Below are 16,644 nucleotides of genomic sequence, written 5' to 3' on the forward strand. Positions count from 1 at the left end.
ACTGGATTGCTGCACAGATCTGGGAGAAATACACAAAGCACATCAAGATTCAAGGAGGAATACATGTGGGTCTTGGAATAAGATAATATTTGCTTATCCCAGAGTTCAGCTTTAAAATGTTCCTTAACCCTGAACCCTGCATTCACTATATCCGCTCTCCCCGGACCCTGCATTCACTATATCCGCTCTCCCCGGACCCTGCATTCACTATATCTGCTCTCCCCGGACCCTGCATTCACTATATCCGGCCTCCACGGACCCTGCATTCACTGTATCCGGTCTCCCAGAACCCTGCATTCACTATATTTGGTCTCCCCAGACCCCGCATTCACTATATCTGGTCTCCCTGGACCCCGCATTCACTATATCCGGTCTCCCCGGACCCTGCATTCACTATATCCGGTTTCCCCGGACCCTGCATTCACTATATCCGGTCTCCCCGGACCCGGCATTCACTACATCCGGCTCCCCGGACCCCGCATTCACTATATCCGGTCTCCTCGGACTCTGCATTCACTATATCCGGTCTCCCTGGACTCCGCATTCACTATATCCGGTCTCCCCGGACCCTGCATTCACTATATCCGGTCTCCCCGGACCCAGCATTCACTATATCCGGTCTCCCCGGACCCTGCATTCACTATATCCGGTCTCCCCGGACCCAGCATTCACTATATCCGGTCTCCCTGGACCCAGCATTCACTATATGCGGTCTCCCCGGACTCTGCATTCACTATATCCGGTCTCCCTGGACTCCGCATTCACTATATCCGGTCTCCCCGGACCCCGCATTCACTATATCCGATCTCCCTGGACCCAGCATTCACTATATCTGGTCTCCCAATGGGTGGATCTGAGGAGTGGAGGCTTGGCAAGGGGCCAGGACAACCCTTAAAAGTAAGAGAACCTGCAATGCAGGAGGGGAGTTCGGGTGGAAGTGAAAGAGAGAAAGATGTGAGGCAGGAGCCTGTGAGGGGGCCCAGATGGAGAGGGGCTCAGCTGCAGGCAGAGGACCTTGGAAGGTGGAAAACCTGGTCATCACCGGCCCCCTGAGAGAGGACCACCTGTGTGGCAGGGAAGGAGCAGCCTAGCTAGAAGGCCTGGTAGCAGCCATCAACCTACCGGCAGCACAGGAGAGGGACCAATGAAGTAAACCTGCACCCCCTGGGCCAGTAAGGGGAAATGAGCACTCTAGTGGGGAACTGGATTTGCTATCTTACCCAGGACTGTTTCACACTGTAGTAGCAGGCACTGGATCCCCTGCCCAGAAATTCACCCAGTACAGCTGGATGAGAAGAGGAGTCATCTAGGGTCTAGGGTGGTACTACAGGAGATGCTGGATAGCTCTACAGAAGATAAACCTTGCTGTGTACATAGTTGCTAAGGAGTTTGTCCTCAGTTGCCATTTCTTTTGGGCATCCCATACACCCCTTACCCCGTCCAAGTTCTAAAACCCCTAATAGAACTTCAAAACAAAGCTCAAGGACTGGTTTCTGAAGAAACAAAGCTCAAGGATTGGTTGATTGAGAGGTTTTACGGCAAGCTTCCAAAATTTCATCCAATAGCAAAGTGTAGAAGAGATGCTGTTCTGTTTGAGCTGCCTGGCCACTCACATGCAGGAAAAACTGATCTGGATCTCTTGTGGTGAATGATAGCATCAAAAATCTGTTTCAGGGTAATATACTGCATCAGGGTGCCGACAGACAATATCGATCTAAGAGTCGGTCAGTCATGATGGTCAGACCATTGGTGTTCCTCTACAAACATGACCATGCAGGTGTGTTCACATGGAGGGTGGAGGTACTTGTGGCTCTAGTCTATCTTAAGGGGGATGGGGGTGAGGGTATGCATTATCGAGTGGCCAGGAAGAATAATCCAGTCCCTGACAATCCTGCTCAAGACGTCTCCACCAGGAGATGTCCACTAGTTTGGGAAGGACTGGGCGGACCAAGAAATAATACAGAGAGACCCTTTAAATAGAATCAGAGAAGACTCACCTGATCATTGTACTCTGTGACCAGATCCATGCTGTTTGCCATCAGAAATCGAAACAGCTCGTCCTTGTCCAAGCCCAGATCCTCGTCCAACTTATATTCATATTTCTCACCGGACTAAAAGAACAAAGGATTTTATTTGTACAAAATCAGCCATCCAAAATCTCCAAACAATCCAGCAGATAAATATAATGAATCCAAGGCCAAAACATTCTTTTTTTTTTTAACTTTGGATGTAGTATATGGAAGGGTTAGACCCCCCTGTGAGTTTTATTTTGTGTGTGTCCCCACCTGGAGGATTCACACTCGTCCTGGTGACTACCGTCCATCTGAGTTGTCACTAGAACAGGAATAGAGGGAAAATCCTCCAAGAAGGACACTAGTTCTGGTGGTATGTATCTAAGGGGGATTTAAAAAATATAGAAAAATACAGAGGGGTGGGCACCTAACAAATAAATAAATAAATGCATTTCCATTTTTTGGACATTCATAGATTTTTTTTGGCAAGGACCTTAAAAAGACCTATTAAAACACCCCTGTTGTGTATGATTCATCTGCGATGTTCTGGAATACGCTGATTTTCAGCCAATGCATTTCTTGGAACAAAGTCCTCTTTTTCAAAGATGTATATGCAGTTCAGAGGATATAAAGAAAACAGACATACTGTATATCATATAATGTGATACGTGATACATGATACATAGTATCTCTTGTTTTCTTTATATAATTATTGTTTACTACAAGAATTCAGATACAGAAGTGTAAAATTGGCCAGTATCAGGTTTTTAGGGATAATAGGCCTAACTGGTGTATGCCTCACTTTTGTTTTTTACTCTATGGGGATAGGAGGGCGCAGTAATAGTGACTGATATAATAGATGGTTTAGGTGCATCCTTTTGAATGATATAACAGCATGATGAGAACAAAAACCAGCCATTCTGTATGCAACAGTGTTGTAAAATACAATAGTTTTATTAACCGCTTCCCGACCGCTCTATAGCAGAAATACTGCTACAGGGCAGCACGGGCGTGCAAAATCACGCATATATATATATGATTTTGCATTTCCAGGTAGGAGGCGCACGCGAGCCACGCACGTTCCCTACCCACACCGCAATTCAGAGCTGCGGCTGTCGATCACCGGCTCCCAGCCGGTGATTACTCGCTGGCGCCCGGTGATTTCCCAGGATCTCCATCGAGGAGGAGAACTGTTTTTGCTTACTAACAGTTCTCCTCCCTGTCAGCTCGGGCACACTGCACAACACAGCCCTCCAAAGAAGTGTGCTTACAGTGAAGCACACAGACACCGCCCCCTAGTAAAACACTCGCAGCACACAGTTAACCCTTTGATCACCCCTCATGTTAACCCTTTCCTGCCCAGTGCCATTAGTACAGTGTCAGTGCATTTTCTTAGCACTGATCACGGTATTGGTGTCACTGGGGATGTCAGTGACACCAAGTCAGTTCCCCCCTCCAGTGTCAGAATGTCCGCTGCAGTCCCGCTATAAGTCGCTGCTCTCCACCATTACTAGTAAAAATATAAATTAAAAAAAAAATCTCAGTATCTATACCGCCATTTGTATACACTATAACTTTCGCGTAAACTAATTAATTTACACGTATTGAGATTTTTTTTTTTAGCACAGACATGGAGCAGAATACATTTTGGCCTAAATTTATGATGACATTTTTTAAAAAAATTTTACTGGACATGTTAAATAGCAAAAAATCAAAAATATTGTTTTTTTTTTTCTCCAAAATTATCGGTCTTTTTTTGTTTATAGCACAAAAAATAAAAACCGCAGAGATGATCAAATATCACCAAAAGAAAGTTCTATTTGTGGGAAAAAAAGGACACAAATTAAATTTGGGGGCAGCGTTGCATGACCGCGCAATTGTCAGTTAAAGTAACGCCGTGCCGTATCGCAAAAAATGGCCTGGTCGGGGGGGGGGGGGGGAATCCTCAGGAGGGCGAGGGGTTAAGGTGTCATGTATGAACAACTTTAGGACCTATAGTTTACCGCCATTTCATGAATGCGTGCAATTTTGAGTCTTGACATGTTTGGTATCTTTTTACTTGACGCCACATCATCTTTTATAGTTTGTATTATATTGTATTTGCGGGCAATAAAATGTATTTGAGTGTTTTTCTGAAAATTTGCATTTGATAAATGACTGCATAAAAATTCCAACCACCAAGCGACCTCCGCTTTCAGAAAATATATAACGTTTATGAGGTTTTAAGTCATTTTCTAGCCAAAAATGTTGATTTGAACAGGTGTGCAAAAAATGTAAGAAATAGTCCTGGACAGCAAGTAGAGAAGATCGAACCTTGGTGAAGAAGAGGACGGTGTCTGCAGTGACCCCGTACTTCTGGAATAATTCCTCCTTATGTGTGATGGCAAACGTGAAATCCTCCGAACTAGCAGCAACTTCATAAAAGGTATTCACATCCACGTCTTGGGGGTCCTGGGGAGGAGCAGAATGACTACATGACATGTAAATCCACACAGATCGATTTCTTAAACCTCAGACATGAAATATGAACAAAGCACATCCCTCTATAGTGTGTACTTGTCTCAGTCCAGAGCAGACATGAAATATGAACAAAGCATATCCCTCAATAGTGTGTACTTGTCTCAATCCACAGCACTAAGTGTCATTTCTGTCTGCTGCCTAATTCCTCCGCTATCAGCATGAATCACTTCTGACAAGTTTTCTTGACACCAAGACAATAATGCTGACAGGGGAGGAACCTCCAGCAGATTGACAGCTTCAGCTTTGTCCCTGTGTGCCGTGTGAATGGAGGTGCGTCTCTTCCCTCCAATCAGCTCTCAGAGCTCTCCTCACTTAGCTGTAACTTCATCTCTCCGCCCCCTTTATTTGGACTTTTAGAAACACTTTATAAATTCAGCACCTTTTGACACCAAGAGAAAAAAGGTGATGGAAGAGAGCTCCAGCACACAGCCTTTGACTGACAGCCTCAGCTCTCATTCTGTGAGCTCTGTGAAGGGGGGGTGTCTCTTCCCTCCAATCAGCTCTCAGAACTCACTAAGCTCTGCAGAGTGTAACTTCATCTCTCCACCCCCTTTATCTGGACTTCTAGACAAACTTTATAAATTCAGCATCTTCTGACACCAAGAGAAAAAAGGTGATAGGGGAGAGAGCTCCAGCACACAGCCTGTGACTGACAGCCTCAGCTCTGATTTTGTGAGCTGTGTGAAGGGGGGGATTTCTCTTCCCTCCAATCAGCTCAGAACTCACTGAGCTCTGCAGAGTGTAACCTCAACTCTCCACCCGCTGCTTTCTGAAATCCCAGACAAGCGGTATACATTCTGGTCCATGAATGGCTGTAGAGAAGAGAAGGCTGCAGATAAACATGTACAATGGCCTGTAGGAGGATTTGTTTCATCCCTGGGGCCAGTCACTTCACTGGGTATATGTAAGGGTTTACAACCACTTTAAACTGCATTGTCACTGCTGCTCCCCTCCTGAAAATGCTAGTTACCTGGCTGTGTGACCCTCCACTCACTGACCTTAACCAAGCATGCAGATCAGAAAAGTCGGAGGTCCGTATTGGAGGATGACAGCCAGGCAACCGGCATTTTTAGAATGAGAGACGGCACACTTTGGGATTTTTCTTTGGGAAGGGTTCTAGAACCTGATCACTGCACGGGAACCTGCCATGCCCAGGGTGACCCACCTGGAAGAAGGCCAAGACGGAATACTCATGAGACTTGATGAACTCGTCTGCTTCAGCGGGTGTTTCAATGACCACGGAGGAGGCCTCCATCTTCCTCAGGATCCATTTGACGATTCCGTCTGCGTCTCTTCTGCCTAAGAGGGGAAATCAGAGGTTACCATCGGTATACATTGGACAGCACGGTGCGGCGCTGGTGTCCTGTGATCAGTTCCCTCCGGGGCACTGGGTACTGTTGGTGTGTCCTCCTTGTTAGCCTTTGCAGCAATGGTGCGGAGTGAGAGAACCATACTTCTACTCCTGCCACGTTACCTCCAAAGTCGATGCGACTAGTTCGGTTTCCTTCCTTAAAGAACAGGATGGTGGGGTAGCCCTTGACAGCAAATTCTTCGCTCAATTCATTTGCCACCGTAGCGTCCACTTTGGCGAGCCGGGCCTCTGACGTCTGGCTCTTCAGGGCCTCCGCTGCCTGGCTGTACTTGGGGGCGAGTTCCTGGCAGTGGCCACACCATGGTGCATCTGCAATAGAGAAGACGTAAATGTTCACATGTAGCAGTTAGAGGAGGCACTCCAGAAACATCACACATTATGTTCCCTTATCCCGGGGCACTGTGAAAGCGGTTGTAACCCTTGCATATACCCAGTGAAGGGACTGGCCTCAGGTGATACAGACATGAAAACAAATCCTCCTACATAAGTTGTACCTGTTTATCTACACTCTTCTCTACATCTGTTCAAAGTGCTGAATTTATAAAGCTTGTCTAAAAGTCCAGATACTGGGGGCGGAGAGCTGAGGTCACACTCTGCAGAGCTCAGTGAGGAGAGCTCTGAGAGCTGATTGGAGGAAAGGACACACCTCCCTTCAAACGGCACACAGGGACAGAGCTGAGGCTGTCATTCTGCTGGAGGTTCCTCCCCTGTCACCATTATTGTCTTGGTGTCAAGAAAACTTGTAATAAGTGATTCATGCTGATAGCAGAGGAATGAGGCAGCAGACAGAAATGACACTTAGTGCCGTGGATAGAGACAAGTACACACTACAGAGGGATGTGCTTTGTTCATGTTTCATGTCTGCTCTGGACTGAGACAAGTACACACTACAGAGGGATGTGCTTTGTTCATGTTTCATGTCTGCTCTGGACTGAGACAAGTACACACTACAGAGGGATGTGCTTTGTTCATGTTTCATGTCTGCTCTGGACTGAGACAAGTACACACTACAGAGGGATGTGCTTTGTTCATGTTTCGCGTCTGCTCTGGACTGAGACAATTACACACTATAGAGGGATGTGCTTTGTTTATATTTCATGTATGCTCTGGACTGAGACAAGTACACACTATAGGGGGATGTGCTTTGTTCATATTTCATGTCTGCTCTGGACTGAGACAAGTACACACTACAGAGGGATGTGCTTTGTTCATATTTCATGTCTGCTCTGGACTGAGACAAGTACACACTATAGAGGGATGTGCTTTGTTCATGTTTCATGTCTGCTCTGGACTGAGACAAGTACACACTACAGAGGGATGTGCTTTGTTCATGTTTCGCGTCTGCTCTGGACTGAGACAATTACACACTATAGAGGGATGTGCTTTGTTTATATTTCATGTATGCTCTGGACTGAGACAAGTACACACTATAGGGGGATGTGCTTTGTTCATATTTCATGTCTGCTCTGGACTGAGACAAGTACACACTACAGAGGGATGTGCTTTGTTCATATTTCATGTCTGCTCTGGACTGAGACAAGTACACACTATAGAGGGATGTGCTTTGTTCATATTTCATGTCTGAGGTTTACAACAACTTTAACCACTTGCCGTCCGCCTGCTGTTTATAAACGGCAGGGTGGTGGCACTCCAGGGGCGGGTTGCCATTCATAAACGGCACCTACCATTTCTAGCTTTGTGCGCTCCCTGGGAGCGTGCAGCACCGCGATCCAGTGCCCGCTGTGTCCTCCGGACACAGTGAAACACCGATCATCGGACAGGACCTCTGTACGAGGTCCCGATCATGTGATCACTGATTGGTCAATCAGTGATCACATGCAAAGTAGTAAGCAAGATGTCACTTCTGACATCATTGCTTACTATGTGTGAAATCTGTGATTGATCACAGAGGTCACATGGTACAGGGCTATTCACAACAGCCTTGTACCATGTGATTGACTGGGGAAGAGTCGGAGACCTTTGGCAAGCTTTTATTGGTATCTGTGTCCCCTCCCCACTGGGAAGATTTCCCTAACTTCCTGTCTTGGTGACCACATTAGAAAGGAAGGGAAATGTCTCCAACTGGGTCACAAACGATAATAAAAACTTGATTTTAAAAACAGCAGGAACACCGCACATGATGGGGATGGAAAATACTTCCTTTATTAAAATAGCAAGCAGACACAGAATCTGCTCCGACGCGTTTCATGCTGGATGCTTCCTCAGAACTGGCTATTTTAATGAAGGAAGGATTTCATTGTGCTTCTCAGTGTTCCTGTCATTGGATTGCTCAGGAGACTATCAGAGCCAGCCCCAGGATGTAATTATGGAACGTGTTGCGTACAATGTTAACATATCAATAAAGCTTGCATCACTCCTCTAAAAACATGCTTTCACTGACCTCTGTGTCCTAGTATAGAGAGTCTGCTCACTTCCTGTCCAGGTGACCACACAGGAAGTAAAGGGAAATCTCCTAAACCGGGGTCACAGAAAGCTTTAAATATGTGGCAGAACTTGAAGCTTGATGCGTAAGTGTCCCATTTCAGTGCATTAATATACACTTGTTACTGTAAACATTAAAGTGGTTCTAAAGGCTGAAGTTTTTTTATCTTCATGTAATCTATGCATGAAGGTAAAAAAACCTCTGTGTGCAGCCCCCCCTCCCCAATTTCTGGATTAAATTCCTGAACATTAAGAGCGGCTGGAGTTGGGAGAGAATTATCTTTAAAGATCGTGTGGCGATATTGAGGGGGGGCAGGAATGCTCTGTTAATATTAGTGTAGTTAGTAACAGGGGCGGACTGACAACTCATGGGGCCCCCAGGTAATAAGGGATCATGGGGCCCCTGTGTCCTTGCCCAAACTCAACAAAGCCTATGAAAAAGGTACCAGGGGCATCTCATGGGGCCCCCTATTGACCCCGGGCCCTCGGGCAGTGCCCGAGTTTCCAAATGGTCAGTCCGCCCCTGGTTAGTAGTTAGTCCTAGTTAGGTGTAATGTATCTCTCTTTGTTTTATTTCAGGGCTCCAGGATAGATGGTGAGTTATGTATTATGCCCACTAGGGGTACTGAATTGGGTCATTAGTGCCAGCATTACATATAATGCAATATAGTATATGAACTTTAGGACATACCTTTAGTAGTTACATAATAGGCTTTGGGCTTTTCTAGTAGACTGCTTTGCTGGGGGGTCACCTCTGTGGAGGTGGTGCTCCAATCCTAAACTGTGAGATTTATATCTCTACATTAATTCTGTTTTTTTTTTGTCGTAGTATATGAGCTTTAGGAAATAGCTTTAGTATTTACGGTACTTAACAGGCTTTTGGGTTTTTCTAGTAAACTGCTTTGTTGGAGGGTCACCTCTGTGCAGGTGGTGCTCCAAAGCTAAACTTATTTGCAAAAAAACGTAAAACCCATTTCTCATTTGGGCAGCACAGCGGCTAAATGGTTAGTACTTCCGCCTCGCAGTACTAGGGTCGCTGGTTTGAATCCCATCCACAGCACCACCTGCCTGGAGTTTGCATGTTCTCCTTGTGCCTGTGTCAGTTTCCTCCAGGTACTCCGGTTTCCTCCTATACTCTAAAGACATGCTGGTAGGTTAATTGGCTCCTGTCTAAATTGTTCCTAGTATGTGTATGTATGAATGTGAGTTAGGGACCTTAGATTGTACACCCCTTGAGGGTTAGGGACCTTAGATTGTACGCCCCTTGAGGATTAGGGACCTTAGATTGTACGCCCCTTGAGGGTTAGGGACCTTAGATTGTACGCCCCTTGAGGGTTAGGGACCTTAGATTGTACGCCCCTTGAGGGTTAGGGACCTTAGATTGTATGCCCCTTGAGGATTAGGGACCTTAGATTGTACGCCCCTTGAGGGTTAGGGACCTTAGATTGTACGCCCCTTGAGGGTTAGGGACATTAGATTGTACACCCCTTGAGGGTTAGGGACCTTAGATTGTACACCCCTTGAGGGTTAGGGACATTAGATTGTACTCCCCTTGAGGGTTAGGGCCCTTAGATTGTACTCCCCTTGAGGGTTAGGGACCTTAGATTTTACACCCCTTGAGGCTTAGGGACCTTAGATTGTACTCCCCTTGAGGGTTAGGGCCCTTAGATTTTACACCCCTTGAGGCTTAGGGACCTTAGATTGTACTCCCCTTGAGGGTTAGGGCCCTTAGATTTTACACCCCTTGAGGGTTAGGGCCCTTAGATTGTACTCCCCTTGAGGGTTAGGGCCCTTAGATTTTACACCCCTTGAGGCTTAGGGACCTTAGATTGTTCGCTCCGTGAGGGTTAGAGACCTTAGATTGTACACCCCTTGAGGGTTAGGGACCTTAGATTGTACACCCCTTGAGGGTTAGGGACCTTAGATTGTACGCCCCTTGAGGGTTAGGGACTTTAGATTGTACGCCCCTTGAGGGTTAGGGACCTTAGATTGTACGCCCCTTGAGGGTTAGGGACCTTAGATTGTACGCCCCTTGAGGGTTAGGGACCTTAGATTGTACGCCCCTTGAGGGTTAGGGACTTTAGATTGTACGCCCCTTGAGGGTTAGGGACCTTAGATTGTACGCCCCTTGAGGGTTAGGGACCTTAGATTGTACGCCCCTTGAGGGTTAGGGACCTTAGGGACTGATGTGAATGTACAATATAATAATAATACAAAATAATTGATGGTGCTTTATTAGTACCTGAAATAAATAAAAATAAATACATTTTCCTTCCACTTCACAATTATGAGCCACTTTGTGTTGGTCTATCACATCCAATCCCAATAAAATACATTTACATTTTTGGTTGTAACATGACAAAACGTGGAAACTTTCAAGGGGTATGAATACTTTTTCAAGCCACTATAAAAAGATCATTGGTGCCATACTGCTTCTCTTTCCAGTGCCATCGGCCCATGAACTATGCAGGCACCATTAGACGGAAGGTCAATCAGCCACAGCTCAGGGAACCTCTAAACACCTCAAGAGGAACCTTGTGGTTCCACAGAACGGAGGTAGAGGATGGCCGGCCTTTTGGCTTTACCAGGGGCGGACTGACAACTCATGGGGCCCCCGGGCAATAGGGGATCATGGGGCCCCTGTGTCCTTGCCCAAACTCAAAAAAGCCTATGAAAAAGGTACCAGGGGAATCTCTTGGGGCCCCCTACTGACCTCGGGCAGTGCCCGAGTTTCCAAATGGTCAGTCCGGCCCTGGCTTTTACATCTCATGAGGCTAATAGAGAACTCTGCAAGTAAAGCCTTGCACTGTAATGTCACTGCTGGGAAAATGTACACCTGAGGTCGGGAGATTGGAGCCGGGAATTGGCCTTCGTAGAATGACGCTCACCTGTCAGCTTCCCACAGAATAGATTTTTTTTTTTAAAGGGGAACTCTTTCTAAAGAATAATGATTCCATATTTGGAGATATGTTTAAAGTGTTGCTTCAATTTCTGAAGCTGAGAGGGAAGGCAAAAACAGCCGGCACAGTGGCTTAGTGGTTAACACGTCTGCCTTGCAGTAAATGGGTCATGGGTTCAATTCCCAACCATGGTGCCTCCTGCATGGAGTTTGCATGTTCTCTCTGTGACTGTGTGGGTTTTCTCTGGGTACTCTGGTTTCCTTCCACAGTCCAAAGACATGCTGGTAGGTTAATCGGCTCCTGTCTAAATTGTCCCTAGTATGTGTATGTATGAATGTGAGTTAGGGACCTTAGATTGTATGCCCCTTGAGGGTTAGGGACCTTAGATTGTACACCCCTTGAGGGTTAGGGACCTTAGATTGTACGCCCCTTGAGGGTTAGGGACCTTAGATTGTACGCCCCTTGAGGGTTAGGGACCTTAGATTGTACGCCCCTTGAGAGTTAGGGACCTTAGATTGTACGCCCCTTGAGGGTTAGGGACCTTAGATTGTACACCCCTTGAGGGTTAGGGACCTTAGATTGTACACCCCTTGAGGGTTAGGGACCTTAGATTGTACACCCCTTGAGGGTTAGGGACTGATGTGGATGTACAATATATATGTAACGTGCTGTGTAAATTGATGGCACTATATAAGTACCTGAAATAAATAACTAATGCAAACTAGCTGCTTTCCTAATAAAGGAGACTCAGAATAATTTGTTGTTATAAGAGGTAGAGGCTGCCATTAAGAAAATGCTGGTCGCTTGGCTCTCATGCTGTTTTATTTCAGAGCTTTTGAGTCACTGACCCCCAGGGGCGGACTGACCATTTGGAAACTCGGGCACTGCTCGAGGGCCCGGGGTCAGTAGGGGGCCCCATGAGATGCCCCTGGTACCTTTTTCATAGGCTTTTCTGAGTTTGGGCAAGGACACAGGGGCCCCATGATTCCCTATTGCTTGGGGGCCCCATGAGTTGTCAGTCCGCCCCTGCCGACCCCAAAACAAGTACACACCTGAAACACCCAAATCCTTTTTCTAACAATAATTTTAGAAAGTGATCAGTGGATTATGGACAACAGGGTAAGAAACTGCAAAAGTGTCCTAAAGATCACCTTTCCTTTCATCTGATTGGATATGGTTTGGGATAAACCACGGAGATGACAATTATAGTGACAAATCAAAGGTTCATGTAAAACCCCTTACACAATTTGTGGGCCCTCTTCTCATAATTTTGTAAGAATTTCCTCCTGAGATTGGGTTTTGTATTTTATTATATATTAATAATAATAAGAAAAGGGCCCTTGTACAGCCACATTAGCAAAACACAATAAAACATCAAAAAGTACATAAACAAGATACATATACAATAACAAACTGCAACAAGGTTCCAGCTTACTGTTGTCAAACCAAAGATTTGGAGTCTGTGCTGAACAGTTAAGGAAAGTGGAAAAGATAGTGCTGGACCCGTAGGGTTCTCTCAATGGTGTCGCTATCCTAAATTATGTAAATTATCTGATTCCTGGGCAGGCAGCTTCTACACCCCGGAGGATCTCAATGGTCTCCACGGCTTGTAAAGAAATGTAACAAAAATTTAAATTTAAGCGCCAGACCTCTGCTAAGAGGGCCAACATTGTTAAAATGAAATTCAAGGGGACAATCCAAAAAGTTCCCAACGCGTTTCATCAGGGCTTGACTGCAGACACAGGACTTGTGAGCAGCTGGTTTTGCTGTCAAGGCCTGAGCTTGCAATCACTCTCTAAAAAAAGAATATTAAAGGTCCAGTTCACGTCTAGTCCAGTCACATTATTGTTAATCAAGCCCTGAGTAACCACTTCCCTTCCGGCCGTTATATAAATGGCCGGACGGTGGCAGTCCAGGGGCGGGTTGCCGTTTATAAATGGTGCATGCCATTTTGGACTGTGTGCGCGCTCCCTGGGAGCGCGTGGCACCATGATCTGGTGCACACTGTGTCCTCTGGACACAGTGGAACACCAATCGCTGTACGGGACCTGTATGAGGTCCCAATCATGTGATCACTGATTGGCCAATCAGTGATCACATGAATAGGTGTAAGCAAGATGTCATTTCTGACATCATTGCTTACTACGTGTGAAATCTGTGAATGATCACATGATACAAGGCTATTCACAACTGCTTTGTACCATGTGACAAGCTGTGACCAATCACAGCTCTCACAGTATTTCTCAATGGCTGCAAGAATGCAGCCAGAGAGAAGGAGAAATGTTTGCTTTTACAGCCTTTATGGGTGTAAAAGCGATCAGTATAAAAAAAAATCTTCATCACCCCCCACAAGTAGTACAGTGTCACTATGGGGACACTGTACTGCTAGGGTGACAGTATGTTTAAAAAAAAAACCCAAAAAACCCAAATAATATAAAAAAAAAATAAAAATGTAAAAAAAATGTAAAATAAAATATAATTTTTGGTTATAAACTAATTTGGGTTTTTTTTTTTTACTAATAAGATAACTGAATAAATTTTGGCCATGATTTATGAAGAAAGATTATTTATTTGATAAATTTGTATACAAAAACACTTTTCCAAATTTTTGGACTTTTTCATTTGTATAGCAAAAAAAAAATTAAAATCCCAGCGGTGAATAAATACCATCAAATGAAAGTTTTATCTGTCTAAAAAAAATTCAAAAAAATTCCTATGGGTACAGTGTTGCATGACCGTGCAATTGTCATTCAAAGTGTGATAGTACTGTAAGCTGAAAATTGGCCTGGACAGGAAGGGGGTAAAAGTGTCCGGACTGGAAGTGGTTAGGGGGGGAGGGGGGGTGCTTTTGGACCTCTGAAACTTTGACACTTTTTGGATTGTCCCCGACTTCTATTGGAATATAGTTGTATCTTTACCTCTTAGCAGTGGTGTGGGGCGTCAGCTTCAAATTTTCTTGTATTCTGTTTGGTCACTATAGGTTCCTACTTTTTCCACTGCCTTACCAACCCAGTCTCCATAATGTATTCCTCTATGACATTTTGCCTTAATATAGTGGGGTTCACTTACTAAAGGAGTTGAGGGCGTTCATTTTTAAAGTGAATTTTCACTTGTTTCAGTAAACAAAGGCTAAAATCACTGTTCATATACCCAATCATGGTTAGCACTTCCACCTGGCAGTCCTAGGGTCGTGGGTTCGAATCCCAACCACGGCACCACCTGCCTGGAGTTTGCATGTTCTCCCTGTGCCTGTGTGGGTTTCCTCCGGATACTCCGGTTTCCTCCCACACTCCAAAGACATGCTCGTAGATGAATTGGCCCCTGTCTAAATTGCCCCTAGTATGTGTATGTATGAATGTGAGTTAGGGACCTTAGATTGTACGCCCCTTGAAGGTTAGGGACCTTAGATTGTATGTCCCTTGAGGGTTAGGGACCTTAGATTGTACGCCCCTTGAGGGTTAGGGACCTTAGATTGTACGCCCCTTGAGGGTTAGGGACCTTAGATTGTATGTCCCTTGAGGGTTAGGGACCTTAGATTGTACCCCCTTGAGGGTTAGGGACCTTAGATTGTACGCCCCTTGAGGGTTAGGGACCTTAGATTGTACGCCCCTTGAGGGTTAGGGACCTTAGATTGTACGCCCCTTGAGGGTTAGGGACCTTAGATTGTATGTCCCTTGAGGGTTAGGGACCTTAGATTGTACCCCCTTGAGGGTTGGGGACCTTAGATTGTACGCCCCATGAGGGTTAGGGACCTTAGATTGTATGTCCCTTGAGGGTTAGGGACCTTAGATTGTACGCCCCTTGAGGGTTAGGGACTGATGTGAATGTACTATATATATGTAAAGCGCTGTGTAAATTGACGGCGCTATATAAGTACCTGGAATAAATAAATAAGGAAAAAATTAGGATTTATGATTGGCCGATTGAAATCCATACAGCTTCACCTCCTTTGCTAAGCTAAGAGATTTTTCTCTTTGCAAAGTGGATTTTTACTGAAGGTGGTGAGGTTGTGCTGGCTTCAATCATCCAATCACGTGCAAGCAAAAATCCTGTTTTTCTATTTTCCGTGCATGATTGGATGTTCTTTACGATGCAAATTTTTGTTTCGCCTTTTAGTACAATAAGTGAAAATTCATTTTAAAAGTGAACATGCTCTACTCTTTTAGTAAAGCAACCTCACTTTATGGACAAGGTGACCCAGAGGGAAATATTTTGGAGCTTTGTTTAGTAAGGCAAAGGAAAGATTAGTAACCTATAGGGACAAAATACAACACAAATCTTCCTTGGTTTCGCCACAGTAAAGCTTCATGCCCATGGCAATAGAGCACGGAGAGCCTGTGTAATCCTGTCCTGAGACCCGCTGCCACCACATACAGCCACCCTTTGAGATGAATTAAAAGATTTAGGGGTAGTGTAAAGCATTTGCACAAACATATGCTCTGGATGTACACCATCTGCATTTGGAATGTACATTCGCACACGTGTACATTCGCATGTATGCTACCTTTACTGCTTCTAATTTAAATCAATGGGTGGCTATTTGTGGTGGAAGTACATTCCAAGAGAAGGCTGTAAGGCCATGTGCCAAATCCTAAACCACAAATCTAGTTGTCATTCAGGGTCAAAATTTCTGGAATTTGATAATGCAACCCAGACGATGAAAATTAAGTCAGTAGGATGAAAGCTTATTACGAAGGATGACTTCTTGATACTTACAAAATTCAACCAAAAGATACTTGTAGGTCTGCAGAGCATTGTCAAAGTTCTTGGAGTTCAGGACCAACACATGGTCTTCTTCTAGGATGTCATCGCTCTCTTCTTCACTGGATGCCTCAGAGGACTCAGCAGAGGTGGCATTTTGGGAGCCTTCAGCTCTTACATGGCAGAAGGAGAAAAGGCCGAGCAGTAGAAGGTGGATCCACCTCATGGTGAGAGGAGGAAGAGTGGGGTCAGTCTGGAGAACTGGTAGAAGCCTCAGAGGAGAGAGGTAAACACGGGGACAGCAGATAAAGGCTCGGAGCCTGTGACGCTGACTTCGTCGGCACTCGTGGAAATTTACTACTGGCTTTTGAAACACACATTATGGTTTGTTTAAATATTTACCTGGACCTATCAAACTCTGAGACGGTAGCTGCCAATCTTGAAGGGCAAAGTGAATAAATGCTTAGTTAGTCAACCACACAAAACAGTCTACTACAACATGGGCTGAAAGGAAAAATTGTTTGTTTTATCCTGTAATTCAATCTTCAGGTATTCCTGATCAGAAATACATAGTTGGATTATGACTTTATAGATGACTGGTCATGACTAGGCTAATGGAAGAATCAAGATCTTTAAGGTAGAACTAATTAATTTTTTTTTTGATAAAGAGTGGAGAGGGACTTCTATAGGTAAGAGG

The 16,644-nt window shown here is 45.1% G+C and overlaps 1 protein-coding gene across 1 annotated transcript in view; it reads right to left on the reverse strand.

The window, feature by feature from the left end:
* Positions 1–16,212, reverse strand: part of PDIA2 (protein disulfide isomerase family A member 2) — a 35,467-nt gene extending 19,255 nt beyond the window's left edge. The window contains exons 1-5 of the mRNA XM_089658239.1: positions 15,963–16,212; positions 6,007–6,213; positions 5,698–5,831; positions 4,326–4,463; positions 1,998–2,111 (exon numbers count right to left, since the gene is read on the reverse strand). Coding sequence (XP_089514365.1) covers positions 1,998–2,111; positions 4,326–4,463; positions 5,698–5,831; positions 6,007–6,213; positions 15,963–16,173 — 804 coding nt within the window. The 5' untranslated portion in view covers positions 16,174–16,212. The remainder of the gene's footprint in view (positions 1–1,997; positions 2,112–4,325; positions 4,464–5,697; positions 5,832–6,006; positions 6,214–15,962) is intronic.
* Between the last annotated feature and the right edge of the window lie 432 nt (positions 16,213–16,644).

This window comes from Staurois parvus, unplaced genomic scaffold, assembly GCF_062004578.1.
Source record: "Staurois parvus isolate SC_StPar_1 unplaced genomic scaffold, SC_StPar_1.0 ptg001060l, whole genome shotgun sequence".
Taxonomy (NCBI): Eukaryota; Metazoa; Chordata; class Amphibia; order Anura; family Ranidae; genus Staurois; species Staurois parvus.